This window comes from Fopius arisanus, unplaced genomic scaffold (assembly GCF_000806365.1).
Source record: "Fopius arisanus strain USDA-PBARC FA_bdor unplaced genomic scaffold, ASM80636v1 scaffold00015, whole genome shotgun sequence".
Classification (NCBI taxonomy): Eukaryota; Metazoa; Arthropoda; class Insecta; order Hymenoptera; family Braconidae; genus Fopius; species Fopius arisanus.
Genome location: NW_011887754.1, coordinates 454,797 through 478,583, shown reverse-complemented (window position 1 = coordinate 478,583; position 23,787 = coordinate 454,797). Strand labels below are relative to the sequence as shown.

Below are 23,787 nucleotides of genomic sequence, written 5' to 3'. Positions count from 1 at the left end.
ACGTATGGTGGAATTTTATGGAAAAAGTTGTATTTTCCGTGAGAAATTCCTTCCGCGTTTTATTAGAATTCTATGAAAACAGTCCATTTGTTTTCTACGATTCCATTAAAAATTCGCTATGGGTATTAAATTTTTTATTGTCTTATTCCAGTCGGTTTTTTTTTTCAATGATAATGCTCAGAATACTTGGAAAATTTAAGCTCAAGAATTTCAAATAGAAAAATTAGCATCTGCTTTCTGTTTCTTCTCCAATAATCGAATAGCTCTTGGCAAGACATCATAGAGTCGCATAATCTCTGAAAAAACTTCAACTTATTAATTTTTTTTTTTATTCTAACGGTTTTTCAAAATCACAAGAGCGCAAGTCTGTTTTATATGGATCATTTATAAATTAATGCATACCCTTTGGTAAATCGTAAAATAAAAAAGTTTTTTTTATTAGTAAAAGAATTTACTTGGAACTGATGAGGATTTAATGAGAGTCTAGGTGTGATGAGAATTTTTATGAGTGAATTCCTCATGGGTTGAGAAGTTCTTTGGATTGCCGAGAATTCTGATAACAACTCCAGGAATGAGAGATCGGAAATGAAAAATAAAAGTTTGATAATCTTTTGGAAATTAATGTGAGAAATTAATAGGATAGAGATAACGGTTTAGGTTTTTGCTCGATATCTCGGAATCTAACGGAGATAATTTCGATGAAATGCTCTTCATCAAGAATATTGAAACGATGGAGTTAGCAATTTCGCAAACATATTGCCCCGGAACTCGATGCCATTTCCCTAATTGATCCACAACGAGAAACGACTGAGTCCGAAACAAATGGGCCGCAATAACCCTCTCGATGTTGCCGACCAGTCCACAGGTTTAGAAACAACCGAAGCAGAGAGAGCAAATGGTGAAACAATTCTGGAGGATGCAACTGAAGACTACTGGGCAGGAAGTGGTTCAGGCCCCGAGGAGGACGAGACAAATCGAACAGAAACACGAGAAGCCCTTACCCACGAGGCCAGTGATCAGGATGCTGTAAGTAAACTTGATCATTAATTAGCCTTTTAGAATCATGATGAAAAAATGCCCGAGCTCTCGGCCAGACTCGGTGATAAAACTGGGGAAAGAATTTTCGTTGCAATCCCACCCGATCCGTAAGTTTCCGGTCGTTGAATAGTTGATCGACCAACGGTTTTCTGGACAACTTCCATCATCGGGTAGTGATAGAAATTTTTCATTTTCCCCGCATTTTTCCCGCAATTTTCTCTTTTTTAAAATCGATTTTCGGGAAGTTACTGAATCGAAAAAGTAATTCCTTTAACGATTTTAGTGTGATTGCAAGTTTTGCAGAAATTTTTCTAGAGGTTGATAGGAATATTAAATTGATAAAAATACTTGAAGGGGATAAATCTGAGGGATTTTTCAACGGAATTTTTTGGTGCGCTGTGGTGATTGGGGTTTGATAGAGTGAGTGGTAATCGAAGAATTAGCGAGTTTTTATCTGAAATTTCACAGTAGCAATGGCACACAGCAGACGATAAATGGAGGATGGCTCCTAGCGGTGCCAGGGCTATCAATCCACTCTCTTTTGACTACAACTAGACTCAATGCTTCGTCGGTTAACGCCCCTGTACTGCTGCATACACCTGGCGCAATGCTAAACTACATTACTTGGGCATTTTATCACCAGGCAAACGGCGTCCTGAGATGCAGATGGGTTTACCGTTTGTCGTAAATCAGTTCTATGCATCAATTTGCCAGTTAAAGAATGCTGTGGATGGAGACAGGGGGGACTGTTGATTTACTTCTTCACGCTGTTGGGGGTTCTCGCGGATGGATATTCAAATTAGGATTTATGGAGGGAGGAGGTGTTGGTTGGGCTTCGACTGAGATTTTTCCAAGGTGTGTCCTGAGCACTCCTGGAATTCTCTGGGTGAATCTTCCGGTACAGATCTTCCCATTTTTTATTAGGCACGCGAAGGGAAACACTTTCGAGATAAATTCAACCGCTGACACGCGCATTTTCCCCGTATTTACAGAAAATTTTATATAAATTCGATACACCAGCAGTAGAAATTCTATTTGAAATTCCAAGTCAATTTCCTCGTATTCACATACTGCAGAAGTTATTCTGTAATTGTCTTTCCTGTATTTCAATGAATTTTTTTTATCAGTACTAGAATTTTTTCGGGTTTTTCACGTTATCTGAAAATTTCTACAATAAAAATTTTTATGAAGTGCAGCAGATATTTTAATTGTAAAAAGAAATTCTTTGAAGGATGAAGTTTGAGTGGTGGAAAAATAGGAATCTGTTGGTGATGAAATAGTTCCTAGAGACATTCTCCTGTTATCAATGCATGATGTAACACGAGATGATGAGTCGGTTCGTAGCTGCGACTAATGACTCGCGACGTTGGATCTCGACCGCGTGACCGTTAATCGACGCATGAATGCGCGGGCGTCGACGGGGTACATCTCCCCAGGACTTTTGATACCCAGGGAACATGTCGCCGATGAAATGGAATGGTTACACACATGACGCGACAGTTCCGCTTCCTGGTGCAGCTCAACATCGTAAACATGTTTTCCGCATGACTCCTGGGTGCGGAGTAACGAGTAATGATCATTGGAATTGTTTGCAGGTGGTGTATGTGGGGGAGGGTGCGTCGTATGTGCCGGTACCGGCCCTCAAGAGACCTCTCAGTCCGAATCTTCAGGCCCTTCAGACCCTCCAGGGGTTGCAGGCACTTGGGGGTGGCGGCGGGGGTGGAAGTGGTCCTGGTAGCTCTGATGACGAGTGGGGAAGACATCCTGAAACTTGGGACCGAGAGCACAGGAGATATAGACCGAACACCACCAGAGTTCAACGTGAGTTATTTTATCGTTGATTTGGTAATTCTAAAAAATCGAAATTTCATGATCGGATCTGTTCATGATCTCAATTAAAATTTCAAAAATGAAAAGCAAAAGCATTGATCATTATTGATGGTTCACATCAACGACTCATCACAAATTCAGACAAAATTTTGTCTGAATTTTCAATGACGTAAATTTTAATTAATTTTTAATTCGAAACATGCAGTAAATCTCTCCTTTATCGCTCAGTCTGCTATGAATTTCTGCTGAAACTCCGAATACGGAAAACTATTTAAAAAATTACCATTTTTCTCAAACAAATTTTAGTGAGGAAAATTCATTATTCATAAAAGACTCATAAAAAGGTCGTAGTCTTCAAGAATTTCATTTTTTCACCATTTTATAAATCCTCCTCCTGAGACAGCCTTTCTAATTATCCCAGCTTTTTACAAAAATTTCTTTGAAAAATAAACTACCATTTTTCAAGATCTTCCCTCAACTTGAATTCAGCAAAGCTCACCAATTAAAAATCCTCTATTCCCCACAACAAACAAAAAAAAAACAATCCCTTCTTTGAACACCAATAAAACCCACAGATCAGCGAAAAATGTTCACTACAATATTCAAAGTTTCATTGAGCAATAAAATGTGTAGAATCGCAGAAACAGTTGCGTAGTATCTGGAAATGTTTTTTCATCCTTAAAAAACTTTTTGTGTGCGTATTTAGCGGAATGGTAACGAGTCCATAAAATAATATATTAAAAGTAGCTGAAAGCATAAAGTGATCGCGGTGATAAACCACTGTACGTGGTTGAAGCATTTGAGAATTGACGCTGAGAATAATATTGAGACAAATAACGTGACGAGTTGCACGTATGGACCCCTAACATTAGCCCACATCTCATAGACGTTAAAGGATGGTATTATACGTCTGGATCAATCCCGTTAGAGAAGCAATTAAAACGGTGTCGGAAATGGTACAGGCGTAAGCGCGCGCTCCTGACACCGTGTGCAACAGGAGCCAGGGTGTCTCATTCTTTTTTACTCAACAACTTTTTTTTATCTCCTTCAGTTTAACAGCACGTCTCAATTGCAACGTCATTATCAGCCATGGCGACTGGTCACGCCGGGCAGCTGAGAGTTGGCCGTGTCATTTGAATAAATCTCTTCTGCTATTTTCCTCTTGAGATGTCATTTCTGTTGCACATTGTCCACCTTAAATGTCCCATAGCATCGGCTTCGAGGAAACCGGAGACGTTTTTCACGCGGTGTTGATGAATTTCTGTCGGCGGCAGGTAAAAATGCCCAGGATGATAGTTACGATGGCGGGACTCGAGGAAAAAGAATGCCATGAAGAGAGCAATACCTCTCAACCGACAAATGGAATTCCGCATTTAAAATAGTGCGATAATATTCGAAGAGGGAGAATAAAGGGAATTGTATCGATTAGAGTCGGCGGTGGTCTTTGGAAAAAATTTAAAGACGTAGAAACGGGGATTTTATTCTTATTTTTATGATCAGCTATTGGTAATTCAAGTTCTTGGTATACATTTTAGGTGATCTTGGGAGCGCCAGTTTTAGAAGAATATCAATATTTTAAATACAATAATTACAAGTTATAATTGAGTTCATTTAAATATACAGGTATTGATGGAAAGTTCAGCTGATTAAAAATTTGAGATGAGAACTTTTAATTAATTGAGAATTCAGGACGATTTAATAAAAATTCAAATTAACAATGAAAGAATTGTTCTGCTGGGAGTAAAAAACCACTCGCCCTCAAGCCATCCTGAGTATTTGAAAAGTACACCCAGACAATCCCCGCAATTTCATAATTTCATAGGTCTCAAAAGACCCCTCATGAAAAAGGCCAACGACCAAAAAAAAAAAAAAGGGGGGGGGAACAATTCGACTCTTCCCCTAGACCAATTGGTATCCGAGTGATTTTCGAAATAAAATGCAGCCCTCCCCTCGCCTGGAGGAGTGAACTTGAGGAGCCGAGAAGGGCCGTAAAATTCTCGCAGTGAGGAAGAGACTGCGCACATAGGGCCCGGAAGAGAATCCCGGGGCTGAACGTCCGTGGAATTAAATCGTCAATTACGCGAAGAAGGAGCGATTATAGGTTTAGTGCAGCATTCTCGAACGACCGATTCCCATAAATCCTCCACGGCCTTCTCGAATTCCTTCCTCCCGCCCTCCCCCTCAACCTCCCCCTTTAACCCCCCACCGTATTTGCCCCTCTATTTGCCCCTCTATTTGCCCCCCTCCCCTACCAGTGGCAACAACCACAGGTCAGTTTTTACCACGTCCTCCCCTCGGACTTTTTCCCGATCATCAGCTGTACCTTCCGCGTATTGCATATTTAAAATCTCTCGTGTTATTTTTCCTCCTCTCGTTTTAGTTTCGTTTGTACTTTTGTACGGTAGTTTTTGCCAGTTGCATTAGACCACCGATTTTCCGTTCTGCATCACACAACCTGGAGTAGCTGCGTCATTATCATCTTATGCATAGTAGTTTGAGTTGAGGGGCCCCCGGAAGAAGGGAAAGCGTATTGTCAGAATGCATACGGAGCCTTTGCACTCCATTACTGTACCCTTTCCGCATCGTTTACGTTGTGAATTAGCTGTGGGGGAAATTATTTTTTTTTTTTCCCACTCCCCCTACCCCTTTTGATTGGTCCAGAGGCCCTTGGTATTTCAAGCCGCTATTTTTACGGAGTATTTTAGACGGGCTCCCGGGAATATTTTGAATACTTGGCATTCTGGAATGCATTCGAAATGTTGGAATGGCATTTCCGCGCTCGGAGGTGAATTCCGAAAATAAGAGTTGATGAAAAATCGTCGAGGAAAATCGAGACATTACTTTTCAGTCGTTACTCATTTCTTTTATCCATCAAATTATTATTAATCATAAAATTGACTAATTATTTTTAAGATTATACGAATTTTATACACTTCTCAATTCCTCTAAGGATTTCGCTATTCTCTTATTGGAGAAATACAGCCAGATAATTATGTGAAATAATAAACTCATTTGTTTAGTTGCATTTTTTTTTTTACAATGAATATCCATCATAAATTTGGGATTACAATTTTTCTGGCCGTCATCCATCCGTTCCTTTTCTACTGCGCCAGTAGAAGAAACAAATTCATAACTGAATAGCTTCCCACAAATTTCATGACCCCTGACTGTTGTTAAAGGGTAATTTTCTACCAGTGTGAAACGGTATGCGTAAAATGCGATGGACTCGCACATTGGCACGATGCCGGAGAATAAAAAGCTTGTACAATAAAAATAAAGAGGATAGAAATGAAGAATGAGCACGACTCGTCACGCAATCGTCGCAGTACGCACTCCCTTCGGTAATAAAATCGTTATAAGAAGCATTGTATCATGGTACCCTCGTCTCTCACCAACCGTGACTATCCTCACCCGGCAATCTCTTCGGCTCGTTTAGACACGTCGTTACGTCGTACTGCCTTCCAACTTCTTGCCTCCCCCTCGAGCCTTCTATTTCTTATCAAACACACGGTTATACAAATACCACTAATGGAGAGGGGAGTCAAGTTTGTAAGTATGTTCAGCGAGAAAAAGAAGACCGGGAGTTTGACTTTCACTCTCGGTACATCGATGACCGGATTCCAAAACGGAAGCCAAACCCTCACAACTGGCTCTCAACACGTTCCAACTCACTCAGGATATTGCGAGACAGAGAATACCGTGAATAACGAGCCAAAATCTGATTTTACCTTGATTTCCTAATTCCTTTTGCCACATCAACAAACGTTGCTATCAAAATTTTCATCGAATTCACCCTCAAAAACCCTTGAACCCACAAAAATATGCACTATTATTTAATACTTATCTCTTTTTCAATCTCCCCGCGTGCATTAATCATCGATGGACGTGATATCGATAGAAAATCCGCGGTTTTTATAGCTGAAAAAAAAACAAGTAGTAGAACAGTTAAATCCGACAGACATTAACTGGCCGTCACTCTGACTTTTCGTAACGAAAAATAATTCCCTCCATTAATTCAAACCAATCGCATCTCATTTCAGATATCGAGGCTGAGTGTCAGGACGACTACATGAAGATAAGAATCGGCTTCAATGGCTCCTTCGCGGGTCTATTATATTCCGCTGGTAAGGACAACGCCAAACGCAATCCCCAACAATACCAATCGCCAATACCCACTCAATAAAAATTGATGCTCATTCCCATTGTTTATTTTCCCTGACACGAGACCAGTCATCATCATAATTGTGCGAATAAAATTAGATTAGTTGTAATCTCAAGGTGAAATCTCAGTACAGGTACAGGTACAAGTGCAAGTACAAGTACAAGAGATGTATTGGCTGTATTGGCTCGGGGAATAGGAATCAAAGTAATGAAAAAATTTATTGATGTTAAAAATATTTGAATTTCTCTCGCTCACTCGCTCACTCGCTCACTCGCTCATGGAGCTGGTGATCATTGGTGCGAAGCATAACACTGACCCATGAGAGATTGAGACTTGTTTTGAGATGGGTACATGGGGCATGTACCAATGGGGTGGCAGGGGGTGGTGTACCTTTGAACAACAAGAATCGATATCGATCTATCCCATGCGCATCGAATCGTCGAGCGTGCTGAGACAATCGCTCTTAATTACAGGCTACTCTTACGATCCTGACTGCATGTACGTCAATGGTACTGGCCGGGATTACTACGAGTTTTACATACAGCTAAATCGTTGTGGCACCCTCGGTGAGAACACCCACCATCAGGACAGTAGAAAAAATCCAACGGTCAGTCCCTTTTTTTTCCTCAATTTATCATTGTTCATTTTTTTTTTGTCTTTCTTTAGGATTTATTTTTATCGTGTTCCCCTTAATCATTTATCCATCTTTCCTATTCTTTCTCGTCATTCATCATTTGTTACGATTCTATGAACGCATTTTAAGTCTTTGTAATTGCAGTGCGCGGGATGAATGTTGGCGGAGATGTTCGTGTACATAAATGATGATTAACGTTTTGCATTCTACTTTGCAGAAGAATCTCATGTGGAATACTGTTACTGTGCAGTATAATCCGCTCATTGAGGAGGAGTTTGATGAGCATTTCAAAGTAACGTGCGAGTATGGATACGACTTCTGGAAGACTGTGACTTTTCCATTTCTCGATGTTGAGTGAGTTTTATGGGTTTTTCAGGGGTAGCATGTGGTTCGCGGGGATCATTGTTATCTTTAGGAAATTAAATGTATGAAATTTTTTTGATTAATTTCGGAGAAATTCACTCTGTGAAAAAAATAAAAATTTATCCCGACTCCAGCGGATTTTTCCGATTTTTCGGGAGGAACGTAATTTTTTTATTTTCATATTTTCTCGGTTTCTGAGAATTCTCTTATCACCCGCTGCGTAACGTGAAATTTCTTGAAATTGGAATTGACTGATACTATACTGAAAAGCACTCTCTCATGTGGGAAAGTAAAAATGATAAAATTTCAGAGTTGCGACGGGGAATCCGGTAGTATTCACACTGCAACCACCGGAATGCTACATGGAGATAAGATATGGGTATGGAACGACGGGAACGAGAGTTGCAGGTCCTGTGAGAGTTGGAGATCCTCTGACACTCATAATTTACATGAGGAGTAAGTACGACGGTTTTGATATCGTCGTCAACGACTGCTATGCGCATAACGGTGGCAACAAGAGGATCCAGCTGATCGATCAATACGGATGTCCAGTTGACGACAAATTGATCAGCAGGTTCAGAGGTTCATGGTCGGAGAGCGGTCTTTTCGAGACTCAAGTCTTCGCCTACATGAAGACGTTCAGGTTCACGGGTTCTCCAGCACTTTATATCGAGTGCGATGTGAGGATGTGTCATGGAAGGTGTCCGGTGAGTAATTAGTCTTTGATTGATGATAACGTCCGGGGGATATTCCCCCTAATTAGAGGGAGAAATCGTCAAAGGAGAATCGGATGTTTCCTATGCAACGGCATCCGGTTAATTCATCCCACAAATTCATGCCAAAAAAAAATCATCTCACATCCTACAATAATTCCACGATTGATGCGATAACGAAATTTTTGTTAAAGATTTTCAGTTTCTCGAATAATAGTGCGGATTTTTTGTGCTGCAGAGTCAACCCTGTCACTGGAGAAATTCCAAGAACGTTGCCAAAAGATCGTTGGCCCTTGGCGGTCCTACGACTCCAGCAACGAGTTTATCGGAGAATGTTAATCTATTCCAGTCACTGCGGGTGCTCCAGGAGGGCGAGGCAGAACCTGAAATCTTCCAGAATTCAACGGCCTCGCTGCACAATGGTAACTGTCTCAATATTTGTTGAATATTTCACCTGAACCTTTCAATTGCTCCATCATATTTAAACAAAAACAAACTGACAGAAAATGCGTATTGGGTAATTGTTGGAGAAATGAAGTTTAAGATTTATTTAAATATCCTCGTGCTATTAATCTATTTCAGGACCCAGCGAATCACCCCCCGGCGACAGAGTCTGTCTACGATCAACGGTAGTGAGTACAATAGTCGGTCTTGGATGTGCCGTAATCTGCATAATGATTGGTACTCTCCTCGCCCTTTGCTCGCGAATACGACGTGCAGCGAGAGAAAAATTACTGAGCGACAGTCTCAGCTACATGACTCACAAAGGTCGAATTAATTAACTCCCCAGAAGCCTAAAATAAGACGATAATAATTTCAACGAAATAATTCACCACCGAGTGAGTGAGGAATCCCATCTTGATAAAGATCTTCACTAAATTATATTTTTTACGAGGAAACAAGAAATCTAGACACGAGTGTGGAATCAGAGAAGCGGACAAGTGATCTGTGTTAACCGCAGCCACTGGATCAACTCCGCGTCCGGTTTACACGCAATGAGAAAACACTAATTACGATTGTTTAATTAAGGGTTCTCTGCTTTACGAGAGTTTGCCATTTACTTGGATTTGCATTCAGTTCCAAGCCAATGGCCCTTCGAAGGATCTACCGACTCACTTGATACGCAATCGACGGCAATTAATGTTCAATTAACGAAATAGGAAGAATAATCGATGAACATGATCGGAAATAAAGAAAAACATGTGGGCTAAAATTTGATACAAAGAGTTTCAGCTTTCTGAAAAAAATTCTATCGAATTTCTATTGATATTTTATGAGCATTATACTACAGAATTCTATGCGTTTATCACACTTCACAATCACATGGACTGGCTTGAGATTGCACGTGATGTCGGTTCAATAAACTATTAATTAAAATAATATAATAAATAATAATGACACGTAGACATGCGATCCAGCAAGACTGCGAGATGAAACGAGAGAAAATAATTTAAGATGTGCCTTCTAAAAGTTAACGAAAATCACAAATTCAGAGATATAAATTTTAATGTAGTTATCTTAATCAAACAGTTATCCTCGAGTTTATCTGCATCGTATCGATATTCACATAAGCCCATAATACATTAGTTATTATCATGCATTAACGAATCAATTGCGACGCCTCATTTTCATGCTAAAAGGAACGAACGAATTGGAATGGAAATAATTTAAGTGCCTCGACGTTTGAACACGGCCAGTGAGGATTAAGTAATATTTCGAGTGAAAGCTCACACGAGACAGGAGTCACGCCCAACGAGTTAGGGTTATTCTTTATTGCCGCAAAGTTAAAAAAAAAATGTGAGGGAGGGAAAAATAATTAGTGACGAGTGAAATTAGTGATCATGTTCTCTTGTGAAAATATTAATTTCCCCTCCTGGCTGTTCTTGGGTTCAAGGAAATTCATGATCTATTTCATTAATTTTTCACGAGCTTTTTTTACCTCGGTTACAAATTCCTGTACATATAGTCTTATTGGCGAACAATTTTAAATAGGTCGTAGTTTTTAATTACTATAACCAATGTATGAGTTTAATTACAGCATGAGTGTATCAATGACGATTTTCAATAAAGTAGAATTGATACGAGGAAAGGAGAATTTATTTCAGGTAATTAATGGAAGCAAATCCGTCAAATCGTATTTATTTTTGAATAACAAACGAATTTCGATTAACAAGTTATGAATGATCAATGTAATAAAAAAGAGGTAAAGGGATACAAATCGGCTTGTTCCCAGGCGAACCATCCAACGGTGACGATGTTCTTACAAAAAATGGTTATCTTTCTTAAATATAGAAATATTCTTCCAAGACTTATAAATCAATTCAATCAATTTTTTACTCTTTGTTCCTTGGTTATTGAGTTATAGTTTACTCACTCTGGGCTTCACGTGGACAGTTTCCAGGGGGAGAGGATTAAGGTGACCGTCCCCGCGCTCGATATTCTCAGAGACAACTCGCTTCACCTCAACGTCGTACACCTCCATGCGATTTTTTGACTCTGAAGTACTGCGAAATTCGGCTATTGTCATAGTGGTGAAGTCGAGGTCCTGTTTTTCCAAGAAATTAGTCTCCTTCGGGTACATGGAGTCTCCAGGGAGGAGGAAGACCATTCCGTCTGACAATTTCGCTCGGACCTGTAATAAAACATTATTATCCCTATTACCAGTTAAATCAATAAATCGAAATAATAATAATAATCGATTGAATTAACAAAGAAGGGGAGATTTATTATTTTTTCGTCAGTGATAGGTTTTCAGAAAAATCGATTCATTTGAATAGACGAATTATTAAAAATTAATAAATTATTTATTCAGTATAAATAAATGCTAGGAATATGGTTTTCGTGCGTGCAAGGCAAATTAAATCGTTTACTCACTGGACAGATCAACTGACACCCTATTTTACTCCTTTCTACGGCAAAATCCAACAAATTATCTATTGACTCGAATTTCGCTATTCTACCAATCTCGTAGTGCTGTGGAGGGGCGAGAGAGACTTTCGCTGTGGGATTTATCAAATTCCCTGGTCCATCCCACTAGAAGTACAAAGAATGATTTAGTTTATTTTACAATTCCACTCGTAGCGCGCAATCTGTTTACTGTTTTGGATTTTATCGAAAAATTCTGTCATTTCTATTTATTTCAACTTGAAAATCGTGTTTACCCTCAATTCCTCGATTTCTGAGAGTTCGCATTCAGTCTCTGGGGTAGATCTCATGCAGGCGAGGAAGAATATTGTATCGAATCTTTTCCCTGGGATGTATGGAGGGGTCAGCCAATTGCTCCATTCGTGAAGAGCCCAGACATCTGGGAAGCAATGAAGACCCTCGCACATTTTATAAAACTCTGTGGCATCATTATGGACTCGCTCCTGCCAGGTCTTCCTTTCGGTTTTGTCGACTGAAATGATTAGTCATTCTAATTGCCCAAATTTGACTGGAATTTCAACGATTCTCACGATTTATTTAAACTCTCGAAATGGACAGAAAATCCACATGTCCATTTGGACCCGGATAATTTACCTCCGAAGGTCTCAGCCCATTCCGACCAAATCCCCTTCTTCCTGGACTGCCTGCAGAGGAGTATCCCACACTCCTCAAAGGTTTCCCGAATAGCACTTATCCTCAGAGAAACTTCTCTGGGCAGTTCATTTCTCCTGGATTTAAAAATCATCGGTCTCATCGTTGCACTCGGAACTAGGGACGAAAAACTCGTCAGATCAAATCCAAATCTCGAGTAGAGATTCTGCCATCGCAAATCGGTATCAGCGGGATCCACAGTGCCCCCAGGGAATACGTGTTTTCCCGGCATAAACGACGCATTCTTCTGACGTTTCAGTCCAAGTAACTCATAGTCGTATTGAAACTGACGGCAGAATAATCACAGTCATAAAATTTAATTAATTTTAACCGAAGAGAAATTACATTGAATGGAGTCATTTAATCATGCCGCTACTTAATCAAGAAACGTAGAGAATTCTGAGAGGAAAAATGAAAGGAGGAAAACAATCTCGTGGTATTAATACTCACAACAGCTGGGGTCAACACCTGATTGATCTTCTGCTGCTGCCTAGCAGCGAGAATAATTGTAGCTGCATCCCTCCAGGGCTTCATCATGATCGCAATCACCAAGAATTAATTAATTCCACGTCTCACTGAAGAGAAACTAATCCACCGACTAATGATCGTCTTTTCATCAACAAGGTTCTAGGTTAAGCCTTGAGAACAGCGATCACTAGTTAAAACAATTGCACAATGCACCTTATGGTTGTCAACTATTTGGAATTTATTTGAACTTCAAAATTACGAATACACTGTACACTTTATTATCAAAACGACGGTTCTGTCATCATCTCTTTTCCCCCTCTTGTTTCCCAGTGGCGGCAATCATGAGTTCGTACAACTGATAAACTTGCTCATCCCTCAGTTTGTCCAGATCATCGGCATTTAGGTCTTTCCCGAGGGGTTTTGCTGTCAGAGGACCTCGTAGACCGAGTTGTTCTGCTAGTCCGATTGCATAATCCTTCAGGCAGATCGAACGATTCAGTACCAAAGTTATCCAGTGAGATAAATCCAATATTACTCTATAATTTGTCGTTAAATATTGATAGACCTAAAAAATTATCGAGCTTATGCGAAAATACCAGATGGTCTTTTATATGGAAATTTTATCAACGATAAAAAGGGGAAAAATCGATGACTTGAGAAATATGAATTTCCAATTCTCATGTTAGCACTTTGGTACTGAATTAATAATAAATGTGAAGATGATGAGAAAACCTAGCTGATGCCGTTTTGAATACGAAAATGAGAATAATTTTTTTCATTTTTGAGCTGTCGATATTTAGAAAAATATAATGAGTATTTACTTCACATCGCGTCACTTTCCCTTGCATCAATAATTTCAAAAATACTCACAGCCCATTCATGCATGAAGACATTAGCCTCAGTAGATCCGCAAGTTTTATGCCTTCGAAATTCATCCCGGAGATAATTATTTCCGAGGGTCTGCATTGCCTCTGGTAGTCCTCGGTGGAGCTTCAGAATAGTTTTGTACAGCTTCCTGACCCTCTGCACATGCGAGTAGTGCGACATTTCGAATATTCGTCAATGACACCCCTATAAATTCCCTACACTTCGTTCCTCTATTTATCCACCCCTCTCAATTGCATTATTCTTAACTAACCATTTTTCCAACCCCTCTAACCAAAAATTCAAGATTCGTGATTTGGTGCAAATTGTCATCGATTTTCATGAGACGACAGTCGCCGGAACGTCCGCGTCGCCTTAATATAAGGGTGAATATCGAAAATCGGTCAGTCGATAGTCGAATACAGAGAGGATTGACTAAAGCAGAGGCTCAGTTCTGGAGGTTTGAGCGACCCCACTGACATCGTAGTACCTCACCTCAAGTGAGGGAGGGCGCAACACGCAATGGGTCAATACTGATTTCGTAACGCAGAAAATGACATTCACCCTGTCAATTGGTCCCTCTGACAGCGCGACTGCTACTGAGGCAGTTACCGAGTCGGCTGACGGGCAGAGCCCCCACCATTGGGTACGACCCCCTCTTTCTCTTGGGGTGGGGTGCTCGCGCAGAACTGAGCCGCTCAGTGGGGGTTTGAGTGACCCCACCGGCACTGTACCCCACCTCACCCCAAGAGAAAGAGGGGGGCCCACCCAATGGTGGGGGGTCTGCCCGTCAGCCGACTCAGTAACTGCCTCAGGCCCTCAGTAGCAGTCCCGCTGTCAGAGGGACCAGTCCACTGCGTGAATTTTATTTTCTGAAAATTTAAAATTTTTCAATTTCAGTGAATACTTCCACGATTTTCATGCTCCCCCGATACTTTTCGAAATTTGAAATTTCAGTGAGTACCTCCTCGATTTTTATGCTCCCCTGATATTTTTTTGAACATTTCGAATTTTTAAATTTCAGTGAATACCTTTTCAATTTTCATGCTCCCCTGATACTTTTTCGAAAATTTTGAATTTTCACATTTCAGTGAATACCTTCTCAATTTTCATGCTCCCCTGATACTTTTTCGAAAATTTTGAATTTTCACATTTCAGTGAATACCTTCTCAATTTTCATGCTCCCCTGATACTTTTTCGAAAATTTTGAATTTTCACATTTCAGTGAATACCTTCTCAATTTTCATGCTCCCCTGATACTTTTTCAAAAATTTTGAAGTTTCACATTTCAGTGAATACCTTCTCAATTTTCATGCTCCCCTGATACTTTTTCGAAAATTTTGAATTTTTTATTTTCAGTGAATACCTCCTCAATTGTCATGCTCTCCTGATACTTTTTTGAAAATTTTGAATTTTTCATTTTCAGTGAATACCATCTCAATTATCACGCTCTCCTGATACTTTTTACAAAATTTTGAATTTTCATATTTCAGTGAATACCTTCTCGATTTTCATGCTCCCCTGATACTGTTTTGAAAAATTTAAATTTTCACATTTCAGTGAATACTTCCTCAATTGTCATGTTCCCCTGATACTTTTCCAACAATTTCAAATTTTCCCTTTGACAGCGGGACATTGCGTGTAGCTCCCTCTCTCTCTCGGGGTGAGGTAGTCCGATACCGCTGGGGTCACTCAAACCCCCTGAACTGAGCCTCTACTTTAGTCAATCCTCTTTGATATCGACTGTCATGCTAATGAATCGTTCATATAACTGGTTATCTCTACCCTAACCTCGAAAGTTCTGCAACCGCCAACGGAAGACCATCATCCGAAGAATTCCGTGGCTTTCCCTCAAAATCCCCACGAAATCTAAAAAAAAAAATGATAATCAACATCGGGTAACAGTTTCTGTCACCTTCCGAGGAATGTGAAAATAACGGATAGTCCAGAATTCCCCCGAATAAGTGAGAAAAACCAAGTAATAATCAGTTGACAAACTGATTATTAATTAACGAAATGTCATCTCTGATCATCTCTGAAGATTATCGAAAAGCTCCGAATGAATTGACACAACCTCTCCGCTGAAAGGTTTCCACCGAGTCCGTAAGAAAAAAAAAAATAATTCAGTTGAATCATAGACTTGATAATGAATCCAAACAATCCATCACCAATTACTTAATCATTTGCTATTATGAACAATAAATTGATAACAATGAGTGGTGGTGATAAAAAGGTAGGTGAAAATTCCAGTGGAGAGGTTGCTAATGGATTTCGGAGCTGTAGGGATTTGAGTGATATAGTACCACTGTACACAGCGAAAGGGCTTTACTTGAAACCAATAGCCAAAATAAATGTGTCTGTTAATCTTCCCCAACTGAAAACTCCAGGTAATTACGCGACCTCGAAGTTCTAGTATTAGAATCACCCTGATATTTGATAATACTTGTGGTCGAGAGACATTGTTATTCCAGTTAAAACCAGGAAATTTCCACAGGGTCCTACTTTGCATTCCCTTCTCTCGTTTTAAAATAATAATGTTCCATAGGAATAGCAGGTTTTACAGCACATTACTACAATATAAACAGGCAAAACAATATCAACATGGGAGGTTATGGAGAAGATTCGTCTGCTGGTGCGTCCGGACGAGTTTGCCTCCCTCAAAGTAACGAAGAGTACTCTGGAATTTGTGAGACTGGAGGGAGAGTTGACAGACAGAAGCAGATTGCAGAGGATACTAGCGAGACTCGAGGGACAGCGTATGAACTTGGCTGGATTCTCCAGTGTTCTCAAAGTCCGGGCCGTTGAGGTCAAGGATGAATTTCCCACAAAACATAGTTGGGATTCTTACTTTCGTGATGCCAAACACATGAATGAACTCAAGCCTGGAGAGAGGCCTGATACTGTACACATCAGTGGTCTTCCTGTCAAATGGTTCAGTGAGGATGGGGGTAAAACACCCAGTGAATCCATGGTCACGAGAATGTTCAAGAAATGGGGGACAATCCGGAGAATCGATGTGCCTGCTGCTGATTCCTACAGAACCAGGATGAGGCTGGGGAATAACATTCAGAAATGCAGCTTTGGTGATGGTATTTTCTTTGATGCTTATGTGCAATTCATCGAATACATGGATTTTGTCAAGCTCATGGACTCACTCAGGGGTATGAAAATCATGAAGAAGGATGGACAGAACTGTCTCACTGCCCAAATTAAGGTATTTGGGAAATTGGAGAAACAAGAGACACGTGAATTTTCTCAGCATTTGTTTCTATTGATTTCTATTTAATTGGTTATTTCAGGTTGAATTTGACAAGACAAAGCACATGAGTGACTCTTCGGTAGCTCACAGAGAATTCGAGAGGAAGCGACTTATTGCACAAGACAATCTGGCAGCTGAGAAATTGAGGCGGAAGGAGGAGGCTGAGGTGCAGAAGAGAGAAGAACAAAAGTGAATTTATCTGTTGCCTAAAAAGTTTCTCTTGGTGATATTCACTCGCCCTTGGTATTTATTTTTCATGCTTCTACAGGAAAAAAGAGGCAGCAGACAAGGATGCCAAGGAGTCCAGAAGAAGGAAACGAGAGGAAAAGCGAAAGCGCAAGGCATTGACGATGTTTAGGAAACAGGAAGAGGATAAAGTGTCGATGAAAATTGCCAGGGAGGAGAGAAAACTTATAAAAGCACAGAGGCAACTGGAGAGCATTCGCCTGCTCGATGAACTCTTCGATAGGATAAAAGTATGTATTTTTCTTTTTGCCGTTGAGATAATGAACGAAGAGAGGATTACTCTTATTTGCAGAATAAAGTCGAGAAGAAAGAGATTATTATTGGGGGAACAAATCTGGAGGATCAAAAATCTGGACAGAAGGTGGAGAAGGGAGAGGAGGGGACAAATAAATCAGCGGACAGAGAGGATAAGAAGGACAAGAAAAATAAGAAACTGAAGAAGAAAAAATCGAGGAAGGAGAAAAAACGAAAGGTAAGAGGGTCTCATGCACGTCTCATGTATTCAATCGCCGTCCACCAATCAAATGAATCAACGAGGAATTTTCAATATCATTCCTGATATTTAATATTGTTCCGTAAATTTTCTAACCGTTTGCTCCAGAAAAAATCGAAAAAAGACTCTGAAAGTTCTGGCGAGGAATCCGACGTGGAAACCGACAAGAAGAAGCTCCGCAGTGCCTTGGGTTCGAATAACCCAAATCCCATGGAAATGGATCCCGAGCTTGGTCTCTCTCAGATGTACCCCCGTTTCCCCCAGCCCTGGTTCTACGATGCAGCGGCCATGCTCTACCCCCCGATGAGTCGAGGTGGGGGTGGCCCGATGAATCGATACCAACGGGGTAGGGGTAGGATTTTTCCACGTCGTGGTAGCAGATATCCTCGATCGATGCGAGCATTCAACCCCCACATGTACAACGAACAGTACTACAAATATTTCGCCAATTTAGCAGGTATCGATTACTATGAGAGTGATTTCAATTCGAAATCACGTTCGTGCAGCCGTGGAAGATCGAGTAGCAGGTCCAGGTCGAGACGAAGAACGAGGAGTAGGAGTTATTCCAGATCTAGATCGAGATCGAGATCACGTGAGCGCAGACGACGCAGGAGGTCAGCCTCACGCTCGAGGTCTCGTTCGTCGAGATCGAGACGGTCGAGATCCAGGAGAAAATCGAGATCTGAATCACGATCACGCTCGAGGGAGAGCAAGAGACACAGTCGTAGGAAAAGGAGTAGATCGAAAATCAAGGTGTCACGAGCAAGGTCGAAGTCAACAACACCCAAGAGAAAGTCCAGGAGTAGATCCTGGTCAATGCCAAAGTCACCGAGACAACGCAGCTGTTCGTGGTCCAAGAATGTAGATGAAGCTGCCAAGGGAACTGAGGGGAAAAAAACTACGTGTGTATCCGAGACTGCCGACATTAGTAAGGAAGTTTGACATTCTCTTCATCACAACTGTCAAATTATTATTTCAGAGGGATAACGATACTTCCACAAGCATTAGCATCGACGAAGTCTTCATTTGTACATCACTTATTATTTTCTCTGCATAATCAATTTTTTGCTTTTGCTACTGTAATCGTATGAATTTCATTGAAATATAATTTTATTTCATTATACTTGTCTACTGGTTGTTTTAATTGGGAGCTAATCGTGCACATGCAGGAATGGGGCTCGAACAAACATCGAAGAAAAGAAATTCAGTTAAATTTATTGTTAAATTTGTTTTATCGAAATTCTAAGGAAATTTTCGAAACTAATTCCTTTATAATATTGTTACTGTGATGAGTTCTGTGGGACATTATTTCATTCGTAACCAGAGGAAGTAAGTGGTGAATTCTTATTTTGGTCCCCTATCCTTAACGTTTTTTTTTTTGTTTATGCTACTGGCTAGGTGGTGTTTAGGAAGCATTATATCCGCCTAGATTAATCATTCGTTCGATAAGAGAACTGGACAATGAATGAAAATCTTAGAATAACTCATGGTGGACTACTGAGTGATTGAGGAAACAAAGACAAAAGGCACATCCCCAAGTGTGTCAAAATAATTTGTAGACAATTGAATGAAATGTGTATTTTCTTCTTCAATATCATCATTTGCAGTAATCCCAGGCACTTCACGCAAGTAATGCTTGTTTAAACTATTGTTTCAAGTAATCAGGCAGACTAAATTCTGTATACTTTACATAAAATGCGCATTATTAAATTTACGTGTACGCGTAATATAATGTTGGTTGTTGTTTTTGTTATTTTTTTTTTGTTTTTTGATAATTCCATTTATTTAAACTAGTAGGAAATCAGTATTGAGTATTAAATCCTCCCTCTGTATAGTTTTCACCTTCTCTTCTCCCTTGTTATCGTGTTAGTTTAACGTTTATTACAGTATATTCTTTTATGCGTTACTTAAAACTACGTAACAATATGTACAAACATAATATGTTTACATCAACCCTTATTTACAGGTTTCTCCTTTGAGAAATTTACCTCCTGGCTTATATAGACTAGAAGAGGTTGTATCTTTGAGTAACAGATAACGGACTAGTTTTTCCTCTGGTTGGTTTTATTTATTCTTTCCCCTTTTCTCGATTAACGGGCATTAATCTACGCATCTAAAAATTCAACAGGAAACATTGCACTTCCTCTGAAATATTTTATCCAATTTCTATTGGAATTATTCTGACTTTTTTTATTCAACTGTGAGCGAAAGTGCAACATTTTGATATTAATTTTTGCCATGCGTGTCATTGGTGTTTTTCTCCATTTGCGTATCGCACTCTTTTCAATAGATTCTACGTATTTAATGAACGTAGATGTTGAAATTTGAGTTTTCTGGTTTAAATTGAATCGAACCGTGAGATTTATCATTGGATGGAACGATGGAATTGATAAAAAAGTACACATCCCCTATTCCCATCCAATTTTCACACCCAATGGAAGAGTCTCACGGAGAACTCCATTAAATAGAATCTTCTAATTGTTATTCAATGAATCTAGATTATTCTCTCGTTTCGAATATTAAATAAAAATTAATCCTAGATATACAATTACATATGAACATTTTGTGCGAAATAGTGCTTATAAATGGTAGTCAATCAAGAATGAGCGCTATTTATGTCGTTTTTATTCTCACATGGTAGCACATCAAAATTGTTCGATCATTTTTATCAATTGAACTTGTTCACGTATACCTAGGAAATTCATAACTGTAATGAAATTAAAGCAAATAATCGAACAGCGCTGATGTCAATTCAATGTTCAATTCCAATTGGAAAGGGATAATTCACTTATTCAATTATTCCGCTTGTGAATATCGTAGCTGTGTATAAAAGATTAAAGCTCAACGAGCCTAAATATCGTTATTTTAATTATTATTCAAGTTTTAGCGAACGTCAATCGAATTCACCTGCAATCATTCATGATTTTCATCTCTTTATACATTAAATACGCCTTATGATTAAACATGGGCCCGTTTCTTACTCTACACGCAATACTATTACTCGTAAATGAAGGAGGAATGTGAAAAGTACTAGGTCATTAGCAGCGGTTTATTCGACTGCTGGGGGTGAAATTAAACTCGTATAGTCTCTGTTTAATTGCTATTAAAATTCCTATTAAGGAGCGGACATACCAGAATGCTCTGATGGTCCCTAATTTTCGTGAACGGAGCATCAGTTATAATTCCACGTGTCGCAGAAGTCGGTTGGCAGTACAGAATAATCTGTGTAATGCATAATGAAGAACGCCGAGAATTGTGTTTTTCCATTTTTTCTCAGATCGAAATTTTTTAGTTATGAATTTTTTGAGGGGCTCCCACGCATGACAAAAATATCAATCTTCCATTTTTTAAAAGATATTCCATTTGATTTTTATGATGCCTCTATAGGAATTCATTAAATTTTATTTTCTGTATTTTTATTTATCTCTCATGATGAACTCCGAGGAGAAGAAACGGGGAGAAATTATGTTCATGAATTCTCATAGAGTGCCAATAGAAATTTCATAGAAATTGTTGGAGGAAGCGTAAGGTTTTTCTATTGAATTTTATCATGCGTGTCTTCACGATAATTAGGGTAATGAAATTTAAAATGATTTGTTTTTATGACGTTGAGGTCTGTACACATGTTCATTGAGTGGCGAGGCCGTTTATTTAGGCTTTCAAATAATCTTTTTTATTATTAAATTGTTTATTATTCATTCAGGGAGACTGTTTGATGGAGGGGTGATGTCTTTTCAGACCTGAGGAGGAGTAGAATAAATAATACTGGGAATAAAATGAGAAATAATTGAAGTTGAAGGATTACCTATCAAATTTCCGTAATAATTACAGTACTTGAGCCCTCCCTCGTTTCCTCACAATCATTCATTCAATCCATCGTAAATTGAGAAATAAAAAAGCACTGAATAATATAATTTGTTGTTGGTAATGTCGGTGCAAATGACATGCAACACTCCTAATTACCATTTAACTTTATCAGTAAATCGGTGATCGGAGTCGCTGAAACATTTAACACGACAGTGGTCCCAGTATCGTACGAGAAACTCAATTGTTAACATTTACACCGCACCAGTGGACCGCTATCTAAACTTTCAATAAATAATTACCGATAAACGTACGAAAAAAAAATCAAAGGTTCTTTAGCTTCAATAACGGAGTGGAAAACCGTTGACAATATTGTTTTTCAATGAAATTCCCGAGATCCAAGGGAGATAATGAAATATTTGTTAAAACATTTTTTATAGAATTAATCGAGACGTATAAAAACAGTTACTACAAAAATTTCGGTATGTCTCGTAATTTCGGAGATATTCCTGAAAAACCCATTGCCCAACATTAATCGAATCGATGAAAAATTCATAAAGTAAATGCAGTCCAAGGGACAAACGTTAGAGATGGAAAATAATTGTTGTTTTATTGAAAGGGGTGCGGTGTAAAGGCTAATGTCAAGTGCAAGTAAATAATAAAATAAAATACTCCTGAGTCCAGTTGGAAACAGCGACAGGTTGAAAAAATCCGATGGTTTGTTTCATTTACATCCGGATTGGAATTTTCGTATTGACTACTTTCAAGATTCGTTGCGCAGGAGAATGTCGATTCAGAGACTGAATTGCAGGCGTGAGTGACAGTGACGTTGATTTAATCAGTGCCCCCCATTTATCAAGAATTCCACCCCCTCTATTAAGATAAATTTACGATTTTTCTACGTAATACTCTTTGATTATTGGCACAACGATATGGCCCAAAATGATCATGCACACCAGTATTTCTAATAAAATATCAGATTAAATGTTCAGGAGACTGGAGTTTTATTATTAAAAAAAAACTTCCACTGAATGAAAATTTTCTTAGAACGAATGAATAATGAATGATGAATTTATTCTAGCGATTTCCTCGTGCTTTTTCCTGCGTTATATGAAGAAAATTGTATTCTGGAAAGTTTATTGCGGATATATAAACCCCAGGAACCAATTTGTATGTAAATTGTAGATAATTCCCTAGTTCTCAATGAATTTTATCATCTAAATGGATAAACCTCTTCAAGCCTATTGTCGACGCTGCCTAAGTAATACACGTCGAGCTGTTTCCCCGATTCCTCTGTCGATAGTTATTACAATTCAAGGGATATTCCTCTTCCGGTTTATTGAATTGATTCAAATAAAACTACAATGGGCTCGCGATTCCTGCTGAGAAGAACACGCGAGTCTCAACAATTCATCGAGACGTTTAGGTATCGGATGGAAAAATTCTGTAGAAAGACTTTCCGCTTTCTTTAAAAAATTCTATTCCCACTGGAACTCCATCATTATTTTATTAAAAGACCGTTTTCACGATGATTACATTAAAAATTACAGAGCATCATAGGTGTTGTATTTTCCACACCAATTATTCTCGAGGAATTTTTTAATAAAAATTCGGGGATATGATTTTTTTTTCTTTCGTGAATTCGATCTTGACTAGCAAATAAAAAAATGGGGAAAATCGATAAAAAATCCTAGAGTTCATGAAGTTTCTGTAGAAATTCATTACAATTTTTTATAAAAGGCGTTTGATCTTTCTACGAATTTTTTAAACTATTCGATGCGTCTGGTGAAATGCAGGAAAAATAATTGTCTCCGTTAAAAACCTCTGCGTAGTGGGGACTTCGTACTGCCTAGATCGGTATATCAATTTTGTGTTATTTTGGTCATTTTTTAACAATTACACGACAGAAGCCGTGGGATAATATCGGTAAAGTGTTCGTTATGAAAGAATTTCAGGTTTATTCGAGTTAAAACGGTAAAACACTAGGATTCGATCGTTTCAATCGTTTTTTGGATTTTTTTCTGGTAATATTAGTAACAATATATTAATGAATGCTCTATATGTATAGGAATAGCAATAATCGTATTGTTTTTTCGTATAAACTGGTGAAAGTTATCGTAATTCAATTAGTTATCAATTTCATTTTATTGGCTGTAGGAACCGTGGAAAAATTACGGCGACTTAAATTTGTACCGCGAATGTATTTTTTCCTTCGGTTTGTTGTCACTTTATCGTCACGATCCTCAATATTTCGTAAAAACAACGAGTGACGAATCGCGTTGTTACTCATCATCAATAGCCTTTCGTGTTCTTTCCACTTGCGAATTTTACCTTGCA

At 39.0% G+C, this 23,787-nt stretch overlaps 4 protein-coding genes across 7 annotated transcripts in view; 2 read left to right on the top strand and 2 right to left on the bottom strand.

Moving 5' to 3' along the window:
- The window catches only part of LOC105263428 (uncharacterized), a 31,873-nt gene extending 21,049 nt beyond the window's left edge, over positions 1 to 10,824 (top strand). The window contains exons 3-10 of one of the 2 annotated variants that reach the window (XM_011299639.1): positions 859 to 1,026; positions 2,634 to 2,859; positions 6,909 to 6,992; positions 7,504 to 7,637; positions 7,882 to 8,018; positions 8,338 to 8,734; positions 8,979 to 9,162; positions 9,323 to 10,824. In XM_011299639.1, the coding sequence (XP_011297941.1) occupies positions 859 to 1,026; positions 2,634 to 2,859; positions 6,909 to 6,992; positions 7,504 to 7,637; positions 7,882 to 8,018; positions 8,338 to 8,734; positions 8,979 to 9,162; positions 9,323 to 9,522 (1,530 nt within the window). In that variant the 3' untranslated portion in view covers positions 9,523 to 10,824. Of the gene's footprint in view, positions 1 to 858; positions 1,027 to 2,633; positions 2,860 to 6,908; positions 6,993 to 7,503; positions 7,638 to 7,881; positions 8,019 to 8,337; positions 8,735 to 8,934; positions 9,163 to 9,322 lie in introns of both variants that reach the window. The other variant, XM_011299640.1, reaches the window with a different exon arrangement.
- A 39-nt stretch (positions 10,825 to 10,863) lies between these two features.
- LOC105263427 (nucleoside diphosphate-linked moiety X motif 19, mitochondrial) lies at positions 10,864 to 12,901 on the bottom strand. The gene is made up of 5 exons (XM_011299638.1): positions 12,767 to 12,901; positions 12,260 to 12,602; positions 11,902 to 12,137; positions 11,615 to 11,773; positions 10,864 to 11,372 (listed from the first exon to the last, which is right to left on the bottom strand). Exons 1-5 carry the CDS (start codon positions 12,851 to 12,853, stop codon positions 11,100 to 11,102), a joined length of 1,098 nt encoding a protein of 365 aa, XP_011297940.1. The 5' UTR covers positions 12,854 to 12,901; the 3' UTR covers positions 10,864 to 11,099.
- A 97-nt stretch (positions 12,902 to 12,998) lies between these two features.
- On the bottom strand, positions 12,999 to 14,202 carry Sdhaf3 (Succinate dehydrogenase assembly factor 3). Of its 2 annotated transcripts, none has more exons than XM_011299637.1 (2): positions 13,655 to 14,202; positions 12,999 to 13,320 (listed from the first exon to the last, which is right to left on the bottom strand). In XM_011299637.1, exons 1-2 carry the CDS (start codon positions 13,829 to 13,831, stop codon positions 13,174 to 13,176), a joined length of 324 nt encoding a protein of 107 aa, XP_011297939.1. In that variant the 5' UTR covers positions 13,832 to 14,202; the 3' UTR covers positions 12,999 to 13,173. The 2 variants fall into 2 exon arrangements, with proteins under 2 accessions (XP_011297939.1, XP_011297938.1); XM_011299636.1 differs by having other exon boundaries at positions 12,999 to 13,259; positions 13,655 to 14,148.
- A 1,195-nt stretch (positions 14,203 to 15,397) lies between these two features.
- Positions 15,398 to 18,674, top strand: LOC105263425 (A-kinase anchor protein 17A). Of its 2 annotated transcripts, none has more exons than XM_011299633.1 (6): positions 15,398 to 16,035; positions 16,234 to 16,862; positions 16,948 to 17,096; positions 17,176 to 17,383; positions 17,446 to 17,625; positions 17,755 to 18,674. In XM_011299633.1, exons 1-6 carry the CDS (start codon positions 15,840 to 15,842, stop codon positions 18,586 to 18,588), a joined length of 2,196 nt encoding a protein of 731 aa, XP_011297935.1. In that variant the 5' UTR covers positions 15,398 to 15,839; the 3' UTR covers positions 18,589 to 18,674. The 2 variants fall into 2 exon arrangements, with proteins under 2 accessions (XP_011297935.1, XP_011297937.1); XM_011299635.1 differs by having other exon boundaries at positions 15,399 to 16,035; positions 16,194 to 16,862.
- Positions 18,675 to 23,787: the final 5,113 nt, after the last annotated feature.

What these genes read in the sequence shown, in the direction of transcription:
- LOC105263427 (XM_011299638.1), bottom strand. Translation starts at nt 12,853, where the DNA reads ATGATGAAGCCCTGGAGGGATGCAGCTACAATTATTCTCGCTGCTAGG. An exon ending in AGGTGTTGACCCCAGCTGTT is followed by an intron (nt 12,603 to 12,766) that starts GTGAGTATTAAT and finishes TTCTGCCGTCAG; the next exon opens with TTTCAATACGACTATGAGTT. An exon ending in CAGAAATCGAGGAATTGAGG is followed by an intron (nt 11,774 to 11,901) that starts GTAAACACGATT and finishes TTGTACTTCTAG; the next exon opens with TGGGATGGACCAGGGAATTT.
- Sdhaf3 (XM_011299636.1), bottom strand. Translation starts at nt 13,831, where the DNA reads ATGTCGCACTACTCGCATGTGCAGAGGGTCAGGAAGCTGTACAAAACT. An exon ending in TCTTCATGCATGAATGGGCT is followed by an intron (nt 13,260 to 13,654) that starts GTGAGTATTTTT and finishes ATCTGCCTGAAG; the next exon opens with GATTATGCAATCGGACTAGC.
- LOC105263425 (XM_011299633.1), top strand. Translation starts at nt 15,840, where the DNA reads ATGAACAATAAATTGATAACAATGAGTGGTGGTGATAAAAAGGTAGGT. An exon ending in GTCTCACTGCCCAAATTAAG is followed by an intron (nt 16,863 to 16,947) that starts GTATTTGGGAAA and finishes TGGTTATTTCAG; the next exon opens with GTTGAATTTGACAAGACAAA. An exon ending in CAGAAGAGAGAAGAACAAAA is followed by an intron (nt 17,097 to 17,175) that starts GTGAATTTATCT and finishes ATGCTTCTACAG; the next exon opens with GAAAAAAGAGGCAGCAGACA.